The 19,937-nt window shown below is 37.6% G+C and overlaps 2 protein-coding genes across 4 annotated transcripts in view; both read left to right on the forward strand.

Annotated features, from left to right (window-relative positions):
* dus1l (dihydrouridine synthase 1-like) overlaps window positions 1-19,937 on the forward strand; it is a 658,813-nt gene that overhangs the window by 281,645 nt on the left and 357,231 nt on the right. The gene's annotated exons all lie outside the window — the stretch shown is intronic.
* Window positions 1,092-18,952, forward strand: traf7 (TNF receptor-associated factor 7). Of its 2 annotated transcripts, none has more exons than XM_079832519.1 (21): window positions 1,092-1,339; window positions 3,810-3,942; window positions 4,056-4,113; window positions 4,807-4,892; window positions 6,578-6,694; window positions 6,825-6,917; window positions 7,192-7,225; window positions 8,080-8,263; window positions 9,937-10,071; window positions 10,178-10,395; window positions 10,494-10,567; window positions 10,663-10,711; window positions 10,798-10,925; window positions 11,019-11,101; window positions 11,333-11,372; window positions 12,461-12,577; window positions 12,970-13,092; window positions 15,483-15,602; window positions 15,732-15,863; window positions 15,944-16,063; window positions 16,392-18,952. In XM_079832519.1, the coding sequence occupies exons 2-21, from the start codon at window positions 3,847-3,849 to the stop codon at window positions 16,404-16,406; spliced, it is 2,022 nt and encodes a 673-aa protein (XP_079688645.1). In that variant the 5' UTR covers window positions 1,092-1,339; window positions 3,810-3,846; the 3' UTR covers window positions 16,407-18,952. The 2 variants fall into 2 exon arrangements, with proteins under 2 accessions (XP_079688645.1, XP_079688646.1); XM_079832520.1 differs by having other exon boundaries at window positions 1,271-1,551.

Consider the following 19,937-nt stretch of genomic DNA (forward strand, 5'->3'; position numbering starts at 1 on the left):
TCCCTCATCTAACACACCTGATTCAACTCATGAGCTCATTATTAGAGACTGCAAGACCTGAAGTGGGTGTGTCAAATATGGGAGACATACAAAATGTGCAGTGCTGGGGGTCCTCCAGGACAGGTTTGAAAACCACTGGCCTAGGACATTCTATATTCACAACATTTCTGCATTTATTTTGGCCTTAAGTGGTTTACCTGTGGCTCTGGGAACAGCATAACTAAGCATCTCCAGGCAGGTGAATGCAGGTCGAATCATTCCCCCTCTCTGCACACAAGTGCACAGCAATAGGCCTACAAATGTCAAAGTATCATTGTGATTTTATATTAAATGGACAAAATTATTGGCATTATAATATTTTCACATGCATTACATAGCCTTTTCACAAAATACTACAACAGGAATATTCCTGACAAGAAGGAATATTTCCAAAATATTTCACTAAAATATCTGTAATTGACAAAAACTACATGGCAGAATTGAAGGAACATAATGTAGACACGAGTATTATTGTCAAAATTATAGTGATAAAACCATTTCTGCTGCCACTACTGATCTGCTGAGTGAAATGTGAATTAAAGAGTTGAATTCATGTCCAGACTCAGGATCTGAGCAAACAGCACCCCCTTCCGTTTAACTAACTGACTCCATGGTAGATCCAGAATCGTAATGTAGCCTAAACAAAAATGTAGAGGCAGAATATAGCTGTACACAAAAACGGAATTATGAAAACCCATATATCTACTAACAGAGTGTTTAACGTGACGTTTGACACACGTACACGAGGAGTTGGAACTAGTGTCGCTTCGTGAATGAATCTTTAAAGTGAACAAATCGTTCTCGTTCACTTCCATGTACATTTTTTCCCTTCCATTTTTTAAGTGCTTTAGTATTTATTTAATTTATTTATTTATTTTTTGTCTTCAATACATGCAGACAAAAGACTTGCTGAACGACTTGGCGTTGAATCAGTTGAGCAAATCAAATACATCACTCAATCATGATTCATAACACAAATATTATTACAGCCACATACAGTGCAACCGGCAGAATTCAAAAGATTCGACTCGCTGAGATGAATCAAAATCCCCACAACTAGCTAGGTTAAAGTGACTTGAAAAAATGCCCACTAAAATTCATGCTTTAAACAATTTTGGTCATCATCTTAAGTATTCAATGCGTTAATGTAGATTCCAGTAACTTGGCGTGTCATTTCCCGACAACGAAACGTATTTGCCGTTCCGCACTACATTTCCCACAATCCCTTGGTATGTGAGCCTGGGCGTGTGAGAGAAAGATTAAAATTGGACCTTCTGCAGACTTTGATTTAGCATCAATGGTGAGAACCTACATTGTTTGCCTAAATAGACATGCGAGATGTATCTTGTCATCATGTCTTTTCTGTAGCAGAGCTAGAGGTCTATCTTACTACATTTCGTGAAGCTAAATCCGGTGTTTGATTAAAGCTGTTCGAAAAACCAACTTCGTCAGCTAGCCAACACAGCTAGCCAGCTCACTTTAGGCATGCGAATCACTAGTACATCATCGAACGTATGTTATTGCTTGTCTTTTATCACGTTTTCTGTTGTTAATATGGTGTAGTAAACATATTATGTTTTTGATGTCCGTTTAATCCGATGCTTACAAGACAATGTCCCATTTTTCGCAATCACCCGCTAACAAAATCTTGGCTGTGTCTCAAAACAGTTAACGTTAGCTGTCTAGTTTAATAGCATTTTTGCGATCGCATCAATCTTATTCGCACCAGTTTTTAGACATAATGAAAACTAAAGCATTGATGTTGTGATTTCTGTTCTGCTGTCATACAGCCTCCGTCATTGTTTATTCTGACAGATGAAACATTTTGATTTGACGCTGTGTGGGGAAATGTGTCTGATTGTCTTCACAGCTATATATATATATATTATGTATATATGTATGTATGTATATATGTATATATATGTATGTATATTATGTATGTATGTATATATATGTATGTATATATTATGTATATATGTATATATGTATGTATATATTATGTATATATGTATATATTATGTATATATGTATGTATGTATGTATGTATGTATGTATATATGTATATATATATATGTATGTATATATGTGTGTGTGTGTGTGTGTGTGTGTGTGTGTGTGTGTGTGTGTGTGTGTGTGTGTGTGTGTGTGTGTGTGTGTGTGTGTATGTATGTAACAAGAGTGAGCATCACATTTTCGAGATTACATTTTAAGAGAATGTCAAAATAATATATAACATGTATATCTTATGTTCTGTACAAGGTCACCCTTTCTTTAACGTTTTCACCATTTTAATCACATTTTTCTACTAGTTTATTTTAAATGGTCCTGTGGGACCTTGATTTTGTTTTTGTTCATACAAAATACAGGTGTTCCTTGTAGTATCTTAATAGCAAAAATGAGCACATCAATGCTGTTTATTATGGTATTAGATAAACTGCATATCACATAATATCTTCTTTCATATAATCCTCCTGAGACCCCACATTGTTTTTTAATTTAGTATTTTTCCATGTAATTATATTGTTTTTAGAGCATAAGAAACAAATGGGAAAATATACTTTATTCATATGCTATTGTAGTGGACACCAGGACTCAGTTGTTAAAAAAATTACATGGCATGTAAAGGCAAAAATAATGGGATTTTTTTTTTTTTTTCATTCACCAATCAAGTTTTAGGTTTCAAGATTTTTTTTAAACCAAACTTTGTTTAAAGATTATTCTCAACTATGTTATGAAAGATGTAACGGAATTAATTGATACCATTTTACTTTATGCAATATGTGGGTAAAATGGCCATACATGTTTTCCCATTATAATGTATCTATACACTGTCTCTAATTAGCATATTAATGTGTTCTTGGGGCAACATGTAATGAAAAAAAGAAGTGTAATGATTTGTAACATTTTCATAATGATATCTAATATTCCATAAGAATATTGATTATAATATTTATTTCCCTATTCACTTGTGTCTCCTAAATGCCTGATAAATATGATTTAAGTCCTGGTGTCCTCTACAGTGGACATGTATGAAATCAATGCCCTGTTTTGTGTCATATTTTGATTAGAAACCCAATAACATTTTCCTGAGATTTTGATTCATGACAAACAATTTAAAAATGTAATATTTAAATGATAATGACAAAATATGATCATATTTCCATAAGAGTGCTAAATTTGATCACTAAACCAAGGAGAAGTTGTTCTTGAAACCTCCAAACATTTGGTATATTTGAAAAGCCCTGAATGTGCTCTTTACAGTTTGTCTGGCTATAACCAGACCAAGCTCAATTTAAGATTGAACATTGGTCTGTGGAGTCTGCTCTGTATTTTCTACTGCACAAGAGGCGTGATAAACAAGCAAAAATTAAATGTCTCTGTATGCAATTGGATAGTCCTTCAACCAATCAGACCACAAGAGGCGTGATCAACGGGCAACGGCCCCGTCATCGTGTTAAACCCACCTATAGCGCGCCAGGTGGATAAACCAGTCTGTGATTGGTTCCTGCAAAAGTGCTACAGAAGCAGTAGAAATGAATGTACAGGTTTCCAGACTGAATTGCAGAGCGAAATCAAATCGCCGGCAGATATTGCTGGGTTTACAGAGTCTACTTTACAGTATATCCAGACTTAAAACTGTGATGTATGGTGTCAGATAAATTTACTAAAATATAAGGTCCACCGCAGAGGACAAAAGTCTATTCCTTGTTCCCCGGAGGATATAATATATTATGTATAGTTAAATTATATTTTTTCTCTTTTGTCTATAGGCTGCAGCAGATCTTTTCTACAGGGCTTTGCTGTATTATGAGCTGTAGTAAACCATCACTCTTCGATCAATTCTCAGAAGGATCTGTGGCAGGTGCCACTATCACTGTACCCTCACCTGACATCAGCCACCATGTAAGAATGTGATGTGTACTTGCATTTATTGAGTTATGTGAAGACTTCAGTGCAAAAATGCTCATTGTTTTCTTTTTTCATGATCTGATTCTTGATTCACGATTTGTATGCAGACCAAAATGGAAGCTAGTTTTGGATCCACGTTTCCAGCAGTCCCTCAAGTAGCAAAAGGTCAGCATTATCTGTTGGACTACTTTGGAGTCAGATTAAAAGCTGGAAAATGGTCATTAAAAACAAAAATATGGCTAAAAAAGATGAATAACATTTTAAGTGGTCATCAGGGAAACAAAACATTTAATATTATGGTAACACTTTACAATAAGGTTTCAATTGTTAACATTAGTTAATGTATTAACTAACATGAACTAACCATGAGTAATACATTTGTTACTGTATTTGTTAATCTTTGTTAACGTTAGTTAATAGAAATACAGCTGTTCATAGTTAGTTCATGTTAGTTCACAGTGCATGATTAACTAATGTTACTAAATACAAATTTTGTATTTTAATAATGCATTAGTAAATGTTGAAATTAACATTAACAAAGATTAATAAATGCTGTAGAAGTGCAGTTCATTATTAGTTCATGTTAACTAATGTAGTTACCTAATATAACCTACCTTATTGTAAAGTGTTACCAAAATGATGTATGGTACAGCTGTTTTAACCCCCCCCCCCCCCAGAAGAAAGATTATCAAATTGACTAACATTTACATTTGTGAGTGTCGTACCTCAAACCATTTTTAAAGTAATAACTGGTGTTGAAAATGACGTAGATCAGCATTGATTGGAGGAAATCCATCTGAGTGTTTGCCTAGCAACAAGGTTCAATCAGTTGCTTGTAACTGTGCTCTTTCATTTCAGCGGAAACTAATTACAAACAGCATCGTAGAACCCCTTCATCCTCCAGCACTCTGACCTACTCGCCTCGTGACGACGATGATGGCATGGTAATCACAACGCAAACCCCTTTTCAAAACAGCCAATCACATTTACATAATGAGGAATGGAAATCAAGAACCGCACGATTTTGTCTTTGACGTGCATCACAGTGGGCTTTTGGATTAGCTGATTTGCTGTTTGGGCAGTTTTTAGTTTTGATAAATGCATCTGGTAAATTATGCTGCTGTGTCTGATTTTTCTGATTATTTTTGGACTGTTTCTGAGAGGCTATATATACTGTTTAATTTTTCGCAGACACAACAGCATTGCTCTTACACCAACTGTAAGTGAATCAGAAGACGTTAAGGTGCTTTCCTCCTGTCTGTCATTTTGGACATTCACAGGAAAGCCCATTAATGAGAAGTGGAATACTGAAGTAGTTGAATCAGAATTTATTTAGTTAAGGACTATATTCAGCATTATAAACTGTTTTACTACTGTTGATTTTGTTAACATTGGCTTTACTGTTTGGTATCAACAGTATCTTTGTAGAGATTTGTAGGAATTTTAGAAACTCAGCTTTTTATAATGCTCAGGAGTGTGTTCCAGAAAGCAGGGTTAACTTACTGTCACAGAACTCTCGGTTGATTAACTCAAACCTTTCTTGCGATTAGGGGTTCCATGAATGGTGAAAACACAAACACTGCTTCCGAAATTGCGTACTGAGTAGGTACTACATTTGAATTTACTTTGCGACCGTTCTATATACTATGAATATGGGTAGAATGAATGCAATTCGGATGTTGTCACTGTCACATGACCTACCAGCGTCAGTTACGTTACTTCACTGCCATTCATAAATCCTTTTCCGTGGCCTCATGGGATAGTAAAGTGTCCATCGAATGTGCAGAATCTGGGCGGAAGTTGTAGGTAATTCAGGGACCTACTGTTTTTCAAAAACTAAGTATTCGTACATACTACTCTTTTTGCCGTACTGTTTTTCGCATACGATGTAGTATGGAAGTATTCCGGACACTGCAAAAGACATTCAAAAACAGTGCACCAAATCCATTAATCACCATGGAAACGGATGCTAAGGGGAAGCAAGCCATAGCGGTTTTACATTTATTTTTTTAATCTTTTTATTTTATAACCTTTAATCCGTTTTTTAATACAATAATTACATTTATTCTAAATATTAAAATTACATAGTAAATGACAAAATTAAATGTATACATTTAAAAAAAAATAATGCTTGAACTGAAAAACAATCTGCTTGCACAGATAATTCATGGCTGTATACATTTTTTTTTAAATGTTTAGCCATTTTGCTTCTACATTTGTTGTAAGGTGAGTTGTCACATTTTTTTTCTATTATTGAATGCAGATCCTTGATGTGTGGGATGAGAATTTTAATTTTTAAAAATTAAAATAAAATAAGCATTGCCTTGTTGCAATAGTGCTGTATAATTTAAGAAAAAATATAACTATATAATGTAATATTGTGCAGAATCTGTCACGGTCACTGAAGCCTCATCAATAGGGCACATATCATGTGATGAATACTTCTCCGGAGAAGGTTATGTTCAGAGAATAAGTCGCTTTGGCTACTTGCATACCCTGTAAATTCCTCCGTTTCTGGAAGTTTAGGTTAATGCATCGCATAATCTGCTTTCTGGAATACCCTCAAGATGTCATTCAATAAACTTTAAAAAAGTGTTTAAAAACAAATAATCTGACTCTGTCCCTGCAGCCGCCCATCAGTACCCCTCGTCGCTCAGACTCTGCCATCTCGATTCGCTCCCTGCACTCCGAGTCCAACATGTCATTGCGCTCCACCTTTTCCCTGCACGAGGAAGAGGAAGACACAGTGAGTGTCAGCAATCTTCTGTTTCCCTTTCACATGTTGATCTAGCGTAGTGACGCAAAAGGCTGACAGACATACACAGCAGGAGATTGACTTTCTCTCTCTCTCGCCCTTGCTCTCTTTTCTTACCCAGGAGCCGCAGGTGTTTGCAGAGCAGCCCTCAGTTAAGCTTTGTTGCCAGCTGTGCTGCAGCGTGTTCAAGGACCCCGTCATCACCACCTGCGGAGTGAGTCAGCCAGCCGTCCCCTTACCTCTCCCTCAGGATAGGGCTGTCTGTCATGATCTGGTCCCAGGCCATGTATTGATTTCCTGTCAGTTTGGGCCGTGAACAGCACGCCTCATTGACCTGTTTCCTACGGCACTGTCAGGCTGTTGAACACCACAGTACAAGTGTCTGTTGAGAGATGAAATACACTTAAAATAGCTGAGTAGATGAAAAAGTCAAATTCAGCTCTTATTTACTCGCATTGTGCTCTCTTTCTCTTCATCTGTCACTTCAGCACACATTCTGCAGGCGATGTGCCTTGACCTCAGGTAAGCATAGCATTTTTCATCTACGCATTTGTCTTCAACTTTCCCATGTTGACTGTTTCTGCCAGAAGTGGAAGTACACAATTTACACAATTACAATTCAAAATTACAGTTGGCCAGTGACTTTATTAGGAAACTTCTCATCAGTTGAATGAACAATAGTTGCGCTGATGTGAGCAATTCAAACAAAAGACATAACTAGGCGTGTCGTAATATGATTCATTCATTGATGTGATTCATTAGCCAAGTTAAAAATTAATTTGACTGATAGTTATGTTGTTTTGCTTTTTTAGATTTCTATAGATATTGTGATGATACCATTATCATAAATTCTTTTGGCCACGATAATCATGTAGTAAAAAATTAAATGAAATCGTGACAGTCCTAATACAAACAGAAAATATCTGTTGTCATTTCACCTCTGTGGAAAATGTACCATCTAGAATATATAAAGTTTTGATGTTTTTGTGAGGTTAATAATTTATAGCTGGTAAGAAATATTAATATGTCTTTTTTTTTTCTTTTTAATACATTTGTAAAATTATTATACATCTGTTTTTGCTTTGCAAAGTTTGGAGTGCAAATTGATTAAAAAAAGTACATGTAGAGCATTTTAGCATAAGGCTGCAACATTAAAAAATTTGAAAAAATAAGGGGTCTAAATTCTTTCTCAAATGTATCTGAATATTTATTTACAATTAGTAAATTCAGTTGTCGTTTGCAGGAGTGGCCTTAAGTTAATTTAAGACTTTGAACTGAGTTCCTGTTTCATTTCCTCTCCTTGCTGAATCGTTTATTTCACGCTCTTGATTTATGCCATTTAACTCTTTTATTTTGCCAATAACCTTGTTATACAGAGAAATGCCCTGTGGACAATTCCAAGCTAACAGTGGTAGTGAATAACATAGCGGTGGCTGAGCAAATTGGTGAGCTTTTCGTCCACTGCAAGTACGGCTGTCGGCCAGCTGCCTCAGGCAAGCCCGGTGCCTTTGAGGTTGACCCACTTGGCTGTCCTTTCACCATCAAGCTCAGCACCCGGAAGTGAGTATGCAGGTTGATTCCTTTCACAATGTTTGCTTTTGCTTGCTGTTGTTGCGACATAGTCATGCGACATAGTCATAGGGAGCGTAATGACCAATGTTCCCTCTAAGAGGCGCGCGTGCCGCAGCCGCAGCCGCACAGAAAGAATAAAATGCCGCGCAGACTATAGACACAGACGCGAAATGTGGGGAGAAATCCATTTGATTGTAGTTTAATGCAGTGCTCTGTTCTACCGCTATAGAGTTAGTATCAATATTGTGTTAGGACCGGTGAACGTGGTTTACAGGCTTCATAGAAAGACAATGATGTCACGTGTGAGCACGCAGCAGCGAGTCGTATTTGCGGTCCAAATAGCTTTTAAAACGAGAGGCAACGAGAAACGCAAAGACGTGGAATAAAACCTCATCATGTTTTAAAGAAGAGTGGCTTGATTAAGTGCTGGAATAACAGATGATGGAAACTGCACGGTAACAAAACAGACATTTACAGTTACACACCCACCACAAGTGTAGCGTGCAAACTCTAAACACCAAAGTAACACACATCAGTTTAAATAGATCTGTGTGTGGTTTGGGTTTCAGGGATGTTTAGATAACTATTAAAGAGTTCACATGTTCCCTTGAACATATTTAGCTTATTAGATCTATTTAATTACTTCAGTTAGTTTTAAAAAAACAAAACAAATTGAAGCATTTAAACTGATATAATATACAATCAGTTTAAATTTAGGGCTGTCAAAAGATTAATCGCGATTAATCGCATCCAAAATAAAAGTTTGTGTTTACATAATATATGTGTGTGTACTCTTGTTAATTATTATTTATATATAAATACACACACAAGCATGTATATATTTAAGAAAAAAATATTATTTTTATATATAAAACATTTATATTTATATATATTATAGATTATATAAATGTATATACATGCAAATATTTCTTAAATATATACATGAATGTGTGTGTATTTATATATAAATAATAATTAACAGAGTACACACACATATATTATGTAAACACAAACTTTTATTTTGGATGCGATTAATCGCGATTAATCTTTTGACAGCCCTAGTTTAAATACTTCCATTAGTTTTTATATTAGATTATAGGCTATTATAATTGTATTATAGTGTAAGCCTAATAAAGAATTTGTCTCACAAGGGGATTGTTTAGAGATCCTTGCCATTAAAAAGTTTGACAAACCCTGATATAGAAAATCTTGGAAATTCATAAGCAATAAACAAACATTTAATATAGATGGTTTAATGCTGCCTGTTGCCTATAAATGATTGTACATAAACACATTAAGAACCATCTCGGTGTAACTGCTTAATTTTTTTCATATTATATGATAAAGAATTTAATTGTCCTGGGGTAAAGGAGACTACAGTTAACAGTACTGTAAAATGTGCTTAATTTAGTGACTTCTGAATTATTTTTTAATTTAATATATCATTAAGTTACATCAATGGTTAAATAAAATAGAAATGACACATTAAAGTTAAAAGTTATAACTGCATGATGAAACCACTTTTTTTATGTGCGTTTGTACAGGTAAAGAATGTTTTTGCTCAGGTGACCAAAATGTCCGCCCGATAGAGAAAAGTTTTGCTCAGCGAGAAAAGAAATTAGAGGAAAATTGGTAATGACTCTGTATTGTGTGTGTGGCAGAGATCATGAAGTAAGCTGTGACTACAGACCTGTTCGCTGTCCCAACAACCCCAACTGCCCCCCACTGCTCACCATGAACCTGGAGGCCCATCTGAAAGAGTGTGAACACATCAAGTGCCCTCATTCTAAATATGGGTATGGAATTTTGGAAAGGCATCCTTTCCTTAAGTTCCATATTTGATGTTACACATAATAAGGGCATAAAACAACCTTGAATTGATCGCTGGCGAATTTTCTCCAGTTGCACCTTTATTGGGAATCAGGATACGTATGAGACGCACCTGGAGGTGTGTAAGTTCGAAGGGCTGAAGGAGTTTCTCCAGCAGACGGATGACAGATTCCATGAGATGCAGGTGACACTGGCACAGAAGGACCAGGACATCTCGTTCCTGCGCTCCATGCTGGGCAAACTCTCTGAGAAACTAGACCAGCTGGAGAAGAACTTGGAGCTCAAGTTCGGTGAGGAAACAAAGCTAATTCTTAACAGCTTACTGTTTTTAAGCCAAAAGATGCATGAAGGTTCAAACTGTTGTTGTTTTCTTGTGCTAATGTGGCAGATGTGCTGGATGAGAACCAGAGCAAGCTCAGTGAAGATCTGATGGAGTTCCGACGAGATGCTTCCATGCTGAATGTTGGTCTATTTTCGCTCTGGTTTGACCAAATTTGAGATGTACAGTTTTGGTGTTCCAGTATTAAAAGCTTTCTAACTCATCCCTCCTTTTGCAGGATGAACTGTCCCACATCAATGCCAGGCTCAATATGGGTATACTGGGCTGTGAGTGTCTCTTTCTCATTTATACTCTTAATTTCTGTGAATATAATGAAATATGTCATCATCTGACTGTATGAAATGTTTTGCAGCCTACGACCCGCAGCAGATCTTCAAATGCAAGGGTACATTTGTGGGCCACCAGGGTCCGGTGTGGTGTCTGTGTGTGTATTCTACCGGTGATCTTCTCTTTAGTGGGTCATCAGATAAGTCCATCAAGGTAATTCCACCTGCCATGACCAGTCTGTCGCTTTGGTTTCTGAGTATCCCTCTTCATCCAGATAAATCTTCTGTACTTCTGTGCTCGACATAGGTTTGGGACACATGCACCACATACAAGTGCCAGAAGACCCTAGAGGGCCATGACGGCATAGTGTTGGCATTGTGCATTCAGGGGTAAGCATTTGGAGGAGTACTTTTATATTTTTCATAATCTTTCATTGAAATCTGAAACAACTTTTCACTGCAGTCAGTGTTGTGTATTAAATGTTACAGCTAATAATAAAAATTGACAATTGATTTGAGAAAGGGATTGAGAAAAAAAAAGGGGGTTGCAAATGTTTCATGTTGGCTTTAAGTGGAATGGAGATAGTATATGTATTTATTATTTTCTCCTTTCTTCTGCAGGAACAAGCTGTACAGTGGGTCAGCTGATTGCACGATCATTGTGAGTGTTCCTGAAATGCATATATCAGTTCATGTCAGGCCTGTTCATGACTAGGGATGTGCGCAACGACTACTTTTGTTAACATTTAAACGGAAATTTTGCAACCGACTAGTCTTAACCTGCCCCCGAAGACTAAATATGTGATCCATTTGAAAAAGACTACTTAAATCTATGAACAGTCCAATCCCATACTGAATTCCACCAAAAATAGGTCAGATAGATGCAATGCGCTTGCCTTGGATTATGATCATTGTATATTAAAATTGAGCAATGTTTAAGCCAATATAGACACATTTATTCAAATAAACTGAATCAATAGGTGGCGCAGGAATACGTTCAAACCTAATAGCCCATTATAAACAGACTTCCTCAAATTAAAGTTAGTCCACATAAGTCAGCGCATTAAGGTTTTGTTTGTTTCCACAGCAACCACATGTGTGTCCGGGTTTGAATTAGCTTCCCGTGTATGAAAAGTATCTGTACAGATGACGGGCGGCAAAATTGCAAAAAAGCTTGCCGTGTACTGACAACTATACATTATTTAAGCGTTTTATCTTTGTTAGGGTGTTGATATAGCAACTTTTCAAGTATCAAGTAAGTTTCATTCATAATGTTTCTGCTTTAATCTGATATCAAATTTCATACCGTATTATCCCTCATAACCCACTATGTAAACTCACTATGTAGTAGCAAGCTTAATTAAATACTATTTGGACATGACATAGAAGAAAACGGAAGTTTTGTGTAGGCTGTCAAAATACTCCCACACCGTGCTCATCTTCCAAGTAGACATTTCTCTGAACCACGAGAAAACGAACAATAGATTTTGTTTTCCACTCCAGAAATCCACTTTTTAAAATAACAATTTTAAAATGTAATATTAACATTACGACAATATAAACATAGCCATTGTAAAAATCGAACGCAAAACATTAAATGTGCAACAATTTTTTTTTTTAAACAACTAGTTTTTGCAAGTCGACTAGCAGCAGCAGTAACGTTTAATAACTAGTCGACTAGTCTCGCACATCCCTATTCATGACACGGTCCATGTGCATCTAATGTAGGTATGCGCTTGCTCTTCTCAGGTTTGGGATATCCAGACCCTGCAGAAAGTGAACACCATCCGGGCACATGACAACCCTGTGTGCACTCTGGTGTCCTCTCACAACATGCTCTTCAGCGGCTCTCTCAAAGCCATTAAGGTCAGTGGCAATGAGCAGAGAAGATGTGCGTGTCTGCAGGCACAAGCCCAACCAAGCAGCTAATATTGAGCTTTATTCTGCCCCATTTGCTGATGTGCACGTTAGCTGCGTAAGGTTTTCTTAAAATGATGTGGAGGATACAGTCGGTGCTCCAGCAGAGAAGAGAAAAGCACTGACTTGGGTTTCTGAGGCACGAGTGGAGCAGAATTAGATTCACTTGGCTCTGAGAGCCTGTCTGAAGAGCACACGCTGTGCTCGTATCACCATGGTGATGTGTGGGAGGAATGAGGGAATGGAGGCTTAACAGTAGAATGATCTCATCTCTCTGGGACTTTCCAGTTTGCCATTTCTGATTGTTCTTTAAGTAATGAAACATCTCTCTTTCTCTGTAGGTGTGGGATATTGTGGGCACAGAGCTGAAGTTAAAGAAGGAACTGACTGGCTTGAATCACTGGGTTCGAGCTCTGGTTGCTTCTCAAAATCATCTGTACAGTGGATCTTATCAAACAATAAAGGTCAGAAGTGTTTAACTTTGAACTGCTTAAATAGAAAACGGCTCTGTCAGTTGCTTCAGCAACGCTCAGACCATATAATAAAGGACAATATGCAGGTTGATTATTAAATGGTCAGTTTTGACATAGTCGTGCTCGTAAGTTTACATTCTCCTGGCAGAATCCGTAAGATCTAAAAGATGTAAAATGGATTTATAGATATATATATTTTTATTTATAGGATTGAGGCCCCGTCCACACGGAGATGCGTTTAGCTGTATACGTAAAAATGTTGTATCTTATTAGCGTTTTGTCCAGACGAATCCGGCGTTTCAGGACCCTGATATCGGGTCCCAGAGTGGATAAATCTGAAACCGACACCCTTGCGTTTTCATGTGTACAGCCAATCCGTATATTTTGTGAAATGGTGATGTCATCACACCACATCCCGCTCGGTAAAGACTAGAAGAGATACAGCTACAACCACTGGGCATGCGCACATCAATATTGCGTCATTTAATTGGGGTAGGTGTAGGCGTTGATAAAACACAATCTGGTAAGTAGTTTTTTTATTTGTTTATTGTTATTTTATCGTGAGATTTTGCCTCACTTCTGACCGTTGCTGTACCCCTTCTAGCCACAACTCTTCTTCTCCGTGGCAGAATTACTGGTCTGGCATGTATACTACATAGTTTTGAGTCGGATTCAGTGTGTGTGTACGCAGATATTTCTTGAGACGAGGAAAAAAAGATTGGATGGGGAAAGCTCTGGCTTCGTGTGGATGTGGCCTTAGAATCGCAGAATCCAGTCATAAAAAAATGATTTTTTTTTTTTATATTTAATGTGTTATGTCACAGAATTTGCCAAAATGTGGATGAATAAATCAAAAGTAGGGCTGTACACTAAATCAAATCAAGGTCTGCGTTCTGGACTAGTTTCTGTAAATATTACACTGCACTGTAAATATTAGTCTGTATGTTCTGTGCAACTCTGTGAATGCCATTGGCTGGTCCAGCCTGACAAATGCATTTTTTTTTTGTCATGATTTGAGCATTTAGAATCTCAATTCATGAGACAGTTGTCAGAATTCATTGGTGATTTCAAATATGAAATTCAATCGTGAGCTTGGTGGGCAGCTTTGGAGAATTTGATGTTTCCCTATTCAAAAAGATAGGAGATGCACATGCATGACTGAAACCGCTGCCCGGGAGGCATTTCAAAGATGGCCGCCGAGTGAAATGACTTGCCTGAAAGAGACTTTGGTTGTCAACTAAGCATACTCAAGCATCCGTCATGTTTTCAGAATCTGCCATCTCATTATATGAAGACACTTCCTATGACCGACCATCTCCAGAGCTGCTCATCTACAGAAAGTTCACTTCACAAGCACTTCATTTAACAAAACTATCCTAAGATACACAGAAACTCAAAGGTTTCCATGACAACCTACCAAAATAAGTTCAGTTTAACTTGAAGAAAATATGACAGAAATACATTACTATTGTACAGTAGATATTAACAGTACATTATTGTTAAAGTTTTATGAATTCAACTAGTTAGACATACTTTCTGATCATTAAAATTGAATGAAACCAGTAAAGCGAAACCAGTAAAGTTTGTGTATTAGTTTTATGTCAGAGAGCTTAATTTGGGCAGTACTAATTAAAAACCTTTTTTTATGAATCTGTATTCCTGTAACCGCAACATCTGAATTTCAGATTTGAAGCCGTTCTCATGCATTCCTTTTATTGTTCAGTCTAACTGGTAAAAACGAGAGTAGCTCTCAGAGTTGTTTGTAAAACTTGATAAGACCGATAAACTCGAGCTGCTTGTCTCAAGTTGTCTAATTAAGGCTCCAGAGATTGCAGGCAGGATGCAGACTACAGGAAAATGCTCGCTCACAGAGGGAAAGAATAAACACAAACACTCCACTACTCAACCGTGACCAAACTCTTTTAAAACTTTTTAATTGTAAAAACAGTGTGACATTAGGCAGTGAGCTACACAACCCACAGAGCATTGCAAATGAAAATCTGATATATATATTTGAAAAATATTGATAAACACTGAAATGTGTACAAAATACGAATTGTAAAGTTGTTTTACATGGAGAGTGAAGGGAGACTAACTTGATTATTTCCCTGCTTCACTGACTGGCCGGTTGCGGCTGGGCTTTTTTGACACTCTTCTCATCTTCATGGTAACAGTGAGTTCTCTGATTGGTTGATCCAAGGAGAATCTCTCTAAAGGATAATGAGTAGTATGGTTCTCCACCTGTGATTTGGCTATTGATTTTTTTTTATTTTTATGAATCTGAACATACTTTTAACATTTAATTCAAAAGTTGCATACTATTTAGTGTGAATAAATGAAATGGATTTTTGCGAAATGGTCCGTATGCTCTTTCCCCTCAGATCTGGGACATCCGTTCTCTGGAGTGCGTGCACGTGCTCCAGACCTCTGGAGGCAGTGTGTACTCTATCGCAGTCACCAACCACCATATAGTTTGTGGCACCTATGAGAACCTCATTCATGTAAGAAGTATTAAGTATCAATCGCTACGCTTTTCAGGGCTTTACATTAAAGGGCAATGGTCATGGAAAACTTGGAAATGTCAGGACATTTTTAACATTTTGATTTCTGATACTTTCCCTGTGAACTAGGTTTGGGACATCGAGTCCAAAGAACAGGTGCGGACGCTGACAGGCCACGTGGGCACAGTGTACGCCCTGGCCGTCATCTCCACCCCTGATCAGACCAAAGTGTTTAGTGCCTCCTATGATCGCTCTCTCAGGGTAAGGACAAGGCTTGGTGTGGGATGTGAAATGGGGGAGGTTGTGAAACCTCTAATGCATTGATTGTTTTACCTGTGCAGGTGTGGAGCATGGACAACATGATCTGCACCCAGACTCTTCTGCGGCACCAGGGCAGTGTGACGGCGCTCGCTGTATCCAGAGGAAGACTGTTCTCTGGAGCTGTAGACAGCACAGTAAAGGTCAGAGGCTCTTACAACCAGTTTGGGGATGCTGCCTTGAAACTGTTGCTTGCCAAGTCTGACGGCATTTAAATGTAACACTGAATACGACTAAAAAATAGACTCAACAAATACAGTAATGAACAGCAGTTTTGCTTAAATATTCTATAAAACGTGAATTCCATCAGTATGTGCAAACAGTGGCACGTAGTTAACGGCTTTGTTACATTTGGTCACACTACATTACTCATTGTAAAGACTTTTATTTTAAAAGCAGCTGAGCAACACTGTTTACACCATTTTCTACTGTATATGAGCTCTAACAGTTGATTCTGTTTCCTTTCCTCAGGTGTGGACATGCTAAAATGACCCCTGAGCATTAGTATTTGTCAACAAATCTCCTGAAACTCAGAACCAACATGAACTCTGATGCACAGACTTATCTATGAGTATGAATAATATTATTCAAGAGAACATTATAACATGCATTGGACAGGCATCTGTCCCGTGTGAATTTTGCAGTAAAATGTTAGACAAAAGTCATCTGGGTTTATGTGCTGGATGGATGGTGCTTGTTTGCTTTCCACATACCGGACACGTCTCGACAGCAAACAGAACCTTCAAACCGGCAGTCTTTATGAACCCCCAGCAGAACGCAGCCAACATGACAACACAGTATTTTATATACACAACTAAGATCATTTCCTATAAAAGTATGATTTAGATTTGGTAAGATTTCAACTCGACTACAAATTAAGCAGAATCCAGTCCCAGATCATGTTCCCAGCAGACCATGGAAATGTTGCTGTGACGGCTGTTAAACTTTGACCTTTGTGAGTCTCAGTCTCATGACTAAGTGAGTGCCTAAGTTTCAGTCTGATGCCAGTGGAGATGCATGGAGTGACCATCATCCCAGGGCCGAATGAAGACCTACACTAAACCAACTTGGGCCTGAAACAGCAGAGCATTGACAACACAGTGCCCATGTTTTTATCTCAGATTTGACAGTGCCAACTGAGCGCCCAGAACTGCTCAGATATTTTCTACCTGCCTGTTGACCGATGTAAAACCTTTGTATGACGGTGTAATGACCTAATCTTCCATCATGCTTGTGTAAATAATGCAATGTGTCCTTACCAAAGGTGCAACTGCTTCATGCATGGTTCCATGTTTATCATGGAAGCCAGATTTTGCCCATGCAAAGCTAGTAAGACTTTTACAGTTTATTTCATGCTGGTTACTAAATCATTTTGTACAGAAAGTTCTAATTAGTTTGAGTGGAAGGCACTTAATTCATTATCACTGAGCATCCCAGCATAACTTTAAAGGAACAATGAGGTGAACGGAGGGGAACACAATCTTGTGTTCAACGTGAGGTTGAGTTCCTTGCTCAGCTTAATGGGACAGTTCACCCAAAAATGAAAAACACTTTCCATGCTGTTCCAAACCTCTGACATTTTCTTTTGTTGAATATAAAAGATGACATTTTAGATGATTATTTGAGAAAATTAGTTATTTAGGTTAATCGGCACCAAAACTGGTTATCAAAATTCTTCAAAAATATCTTTAATGTTCCACAGAAGTGAGAAAATTGATTGATTTTTTTTAAAAAAAAAATTGGGTGAACTATCCCTTTAAATGTGAAGCATACTAGATAAGACAAAAGGCATACAACAAAACAGCTGCTATTTTGGATATCACAGTGCCTTTTGGTGGCATGGAGCTACTCAATCCAGCTCCACACAAATAGGACAAATATGGAAGTAATGAACAGATTTCAGATTTTAGTCTTGTTCCCATATTTTCCCCTCGTTAAGCTTATGGCAGGATGTGATGTAAAAAAATGTTCAAATGCAAACTACCATAAAGTTTCTTGTATAAAATACATAAGACAGATTTTTAATGCTTGTATTGAGTGAACTCGAGTCTTTTATATTCAGTCGCTATCTTTAACTCGCACATAACGTGCCGTTGACTCCCTCTAGTGTCCTTAATACATATTCAGTTATATCAAATAAATCTTTGAAGGGTTGTACGGCCCTTTGGTACCAGATTGTTAGTATTTTTTTTGACAAGCGCTCACTGTTATATATGTGAACTATTGAAACACTATGGTGTTAAGTAATTGGACGGCTATGAGAGTGTTTGTATATAATGTTTATTTAGAGCAGGTGGCTGTTGATGCAGTCACTGCAAGCACACCACTGTTCCCAATGCCAGTCACAGCAGGTATCATACAAGTCAATGGCAGAACATCAACACAATATACAGCCTGCACACGCTGAGCAGTGCAGATTTGTTTTCTTTTCTTTTTTATGTCTCTGCAAATAGGATGGAATTGAAAACAGCTTTCATTATTAAATAACATCTTGCACCAACAATAAGTCTGACTTCAGTGTTTTCAGAATTTCAATATGTTTCTTATTTTTTCCCCCCATCTGGTATTAAAAAAGAAGCAAACATGACAATAAGAAACTGACAGGAATGAGAACTTTAAAGTGGAGAAATCAAGTTTTAAAAAAAGGTGACTTCACAGTGACAAACATCCAGCTATATACACAGAAGAAGGGGGGACAGGGTTGTAACAACTCAATTAACACTGGATCGACACCCAGTCCTTTGAAGCGATAGGCATGATAAAGCTTTTATAAAAGCCATTCCCATGCCAGACATCTGCACTCTGTCCACAGAGCAGACCACAACAAAAAGGGATGTAATTCTGAGCATCTGGTGGACAAAAGCTGAGACCGGCCCCATATCCCCTACACATTGCTTACACATGAAAGACAAAATGAACAAAACTAAAGCAAGGCACATACATGTTTAAAAAAAACGGTAACATTGCATAATATACAACTTATTACATCTGAAGACATGGCAGTCAAAAAACTTGTCACAAAAAGTTACCTTAAAAAAGAAAACTGGAGATCTAAAAAAAACAACACAAAAAAAGACCATTTACAATTCTTTTAATTAAAACACTTTGAGCCAAGAAGACACTTTTGTCTCAAATATTTGCAGTTTCATCAACAAGCCCTCTTGATGCTGCATCATTAAATACTTCTTGAAAACATCTATAATAATCTCTGTTCATAACTTAAATATTACAAATATTCTTTCTGAGAACCGGGGAAGGGATAAAGCATATATAGAGCTACTGAAAGTGTGTAATGCATTGTGGGACCTACACAACTATGTTTCTTGCTCATGTTCCCCTTCCTTTGGGCCCTTAAATCGCATTTAAGATAGTTTTGATACTGTGATGATCTAATAATGAGCAGGCAGATTGTCATGGCAACAAAGATGGTTAAGTAATGAGAGACTGTGAGTTTGCTGGCAATGAGATAATGACATTCAGAGGCTTGCTTGTGACAGGTGCTGTCATAACAGCGAACAGTGCCCTCACCGTGGATGAGAGAACATGGCATCTGCAAACATCTCATGTCCACAGAGACCCAACTGTAAAAGCATCACTCATTCTACCCTCAAAATGTCCCTATGAAGTCACTGTGATTCTCAGTGAAAATGTTTAACCTAGATACTGCTATGCTTAATTGCATCTTGGACTAGTGTTCTTACTTTGGTCATTAAGGAAATGTCTGTCTGGATGATACTGCGGGGAATGCAATACAAAGCAGGCACACAATGGTACATTCACACCCTTGAACAGCCACTGCGCAATGTGCTGAGATTAGACTGCATGCAGGCTTCCAGTGCACCACACCTGTCCAAGCTCACAGACGGAAATGGAAATGCTGAGCATCAAGCCACATTTGCGAAATCCTTGTTAGTTCGCTACACTGTCAGTCCATAGCATCTTACATGCATGTTTCTGTTAGATTGCTGTTTTATGTCACTCTCTCTCACACACACACACACGTGCAACTTTCTCACT

The sequence above is a fragment of the Gobio gobio genome (assembly GCF_949357685.1).
Source record: "Gobio gobio genome assembly, chromosome: 1".
In the NCBI taxonomy this organism is placed as follows: Eukaryota; Metazoa; Chordata; class Actinopteri; order Cypriniformes; family Gobionidae; genus Gobio; species Gobio gobio.

Excerpts from the sequence above, each read along its gene's own strand:
- traf7 (XM_079832519.1), top strand. The coding sequence starts at position 3,847 with ATGAGCTGTAGTAAACCATCACTCTTCGATCAATTCTCAGAAGGATCT. Across the intron at positions 3,943-4,055 it reads CACCTGACATCAGCCACCAT|ACCAAAATGGAAGCTAGTTT; the intron begins GTAAGAATGTGA and ends ATTTGTATGCAG. Across the intron at positions 10,568-10,662 it reads GAGATGCTTCCATGCTGAAT|GATGAACTGTCCCACATCAA; the intron begins GTTGGTCTATTT and ends CTCCTTTTGCAG.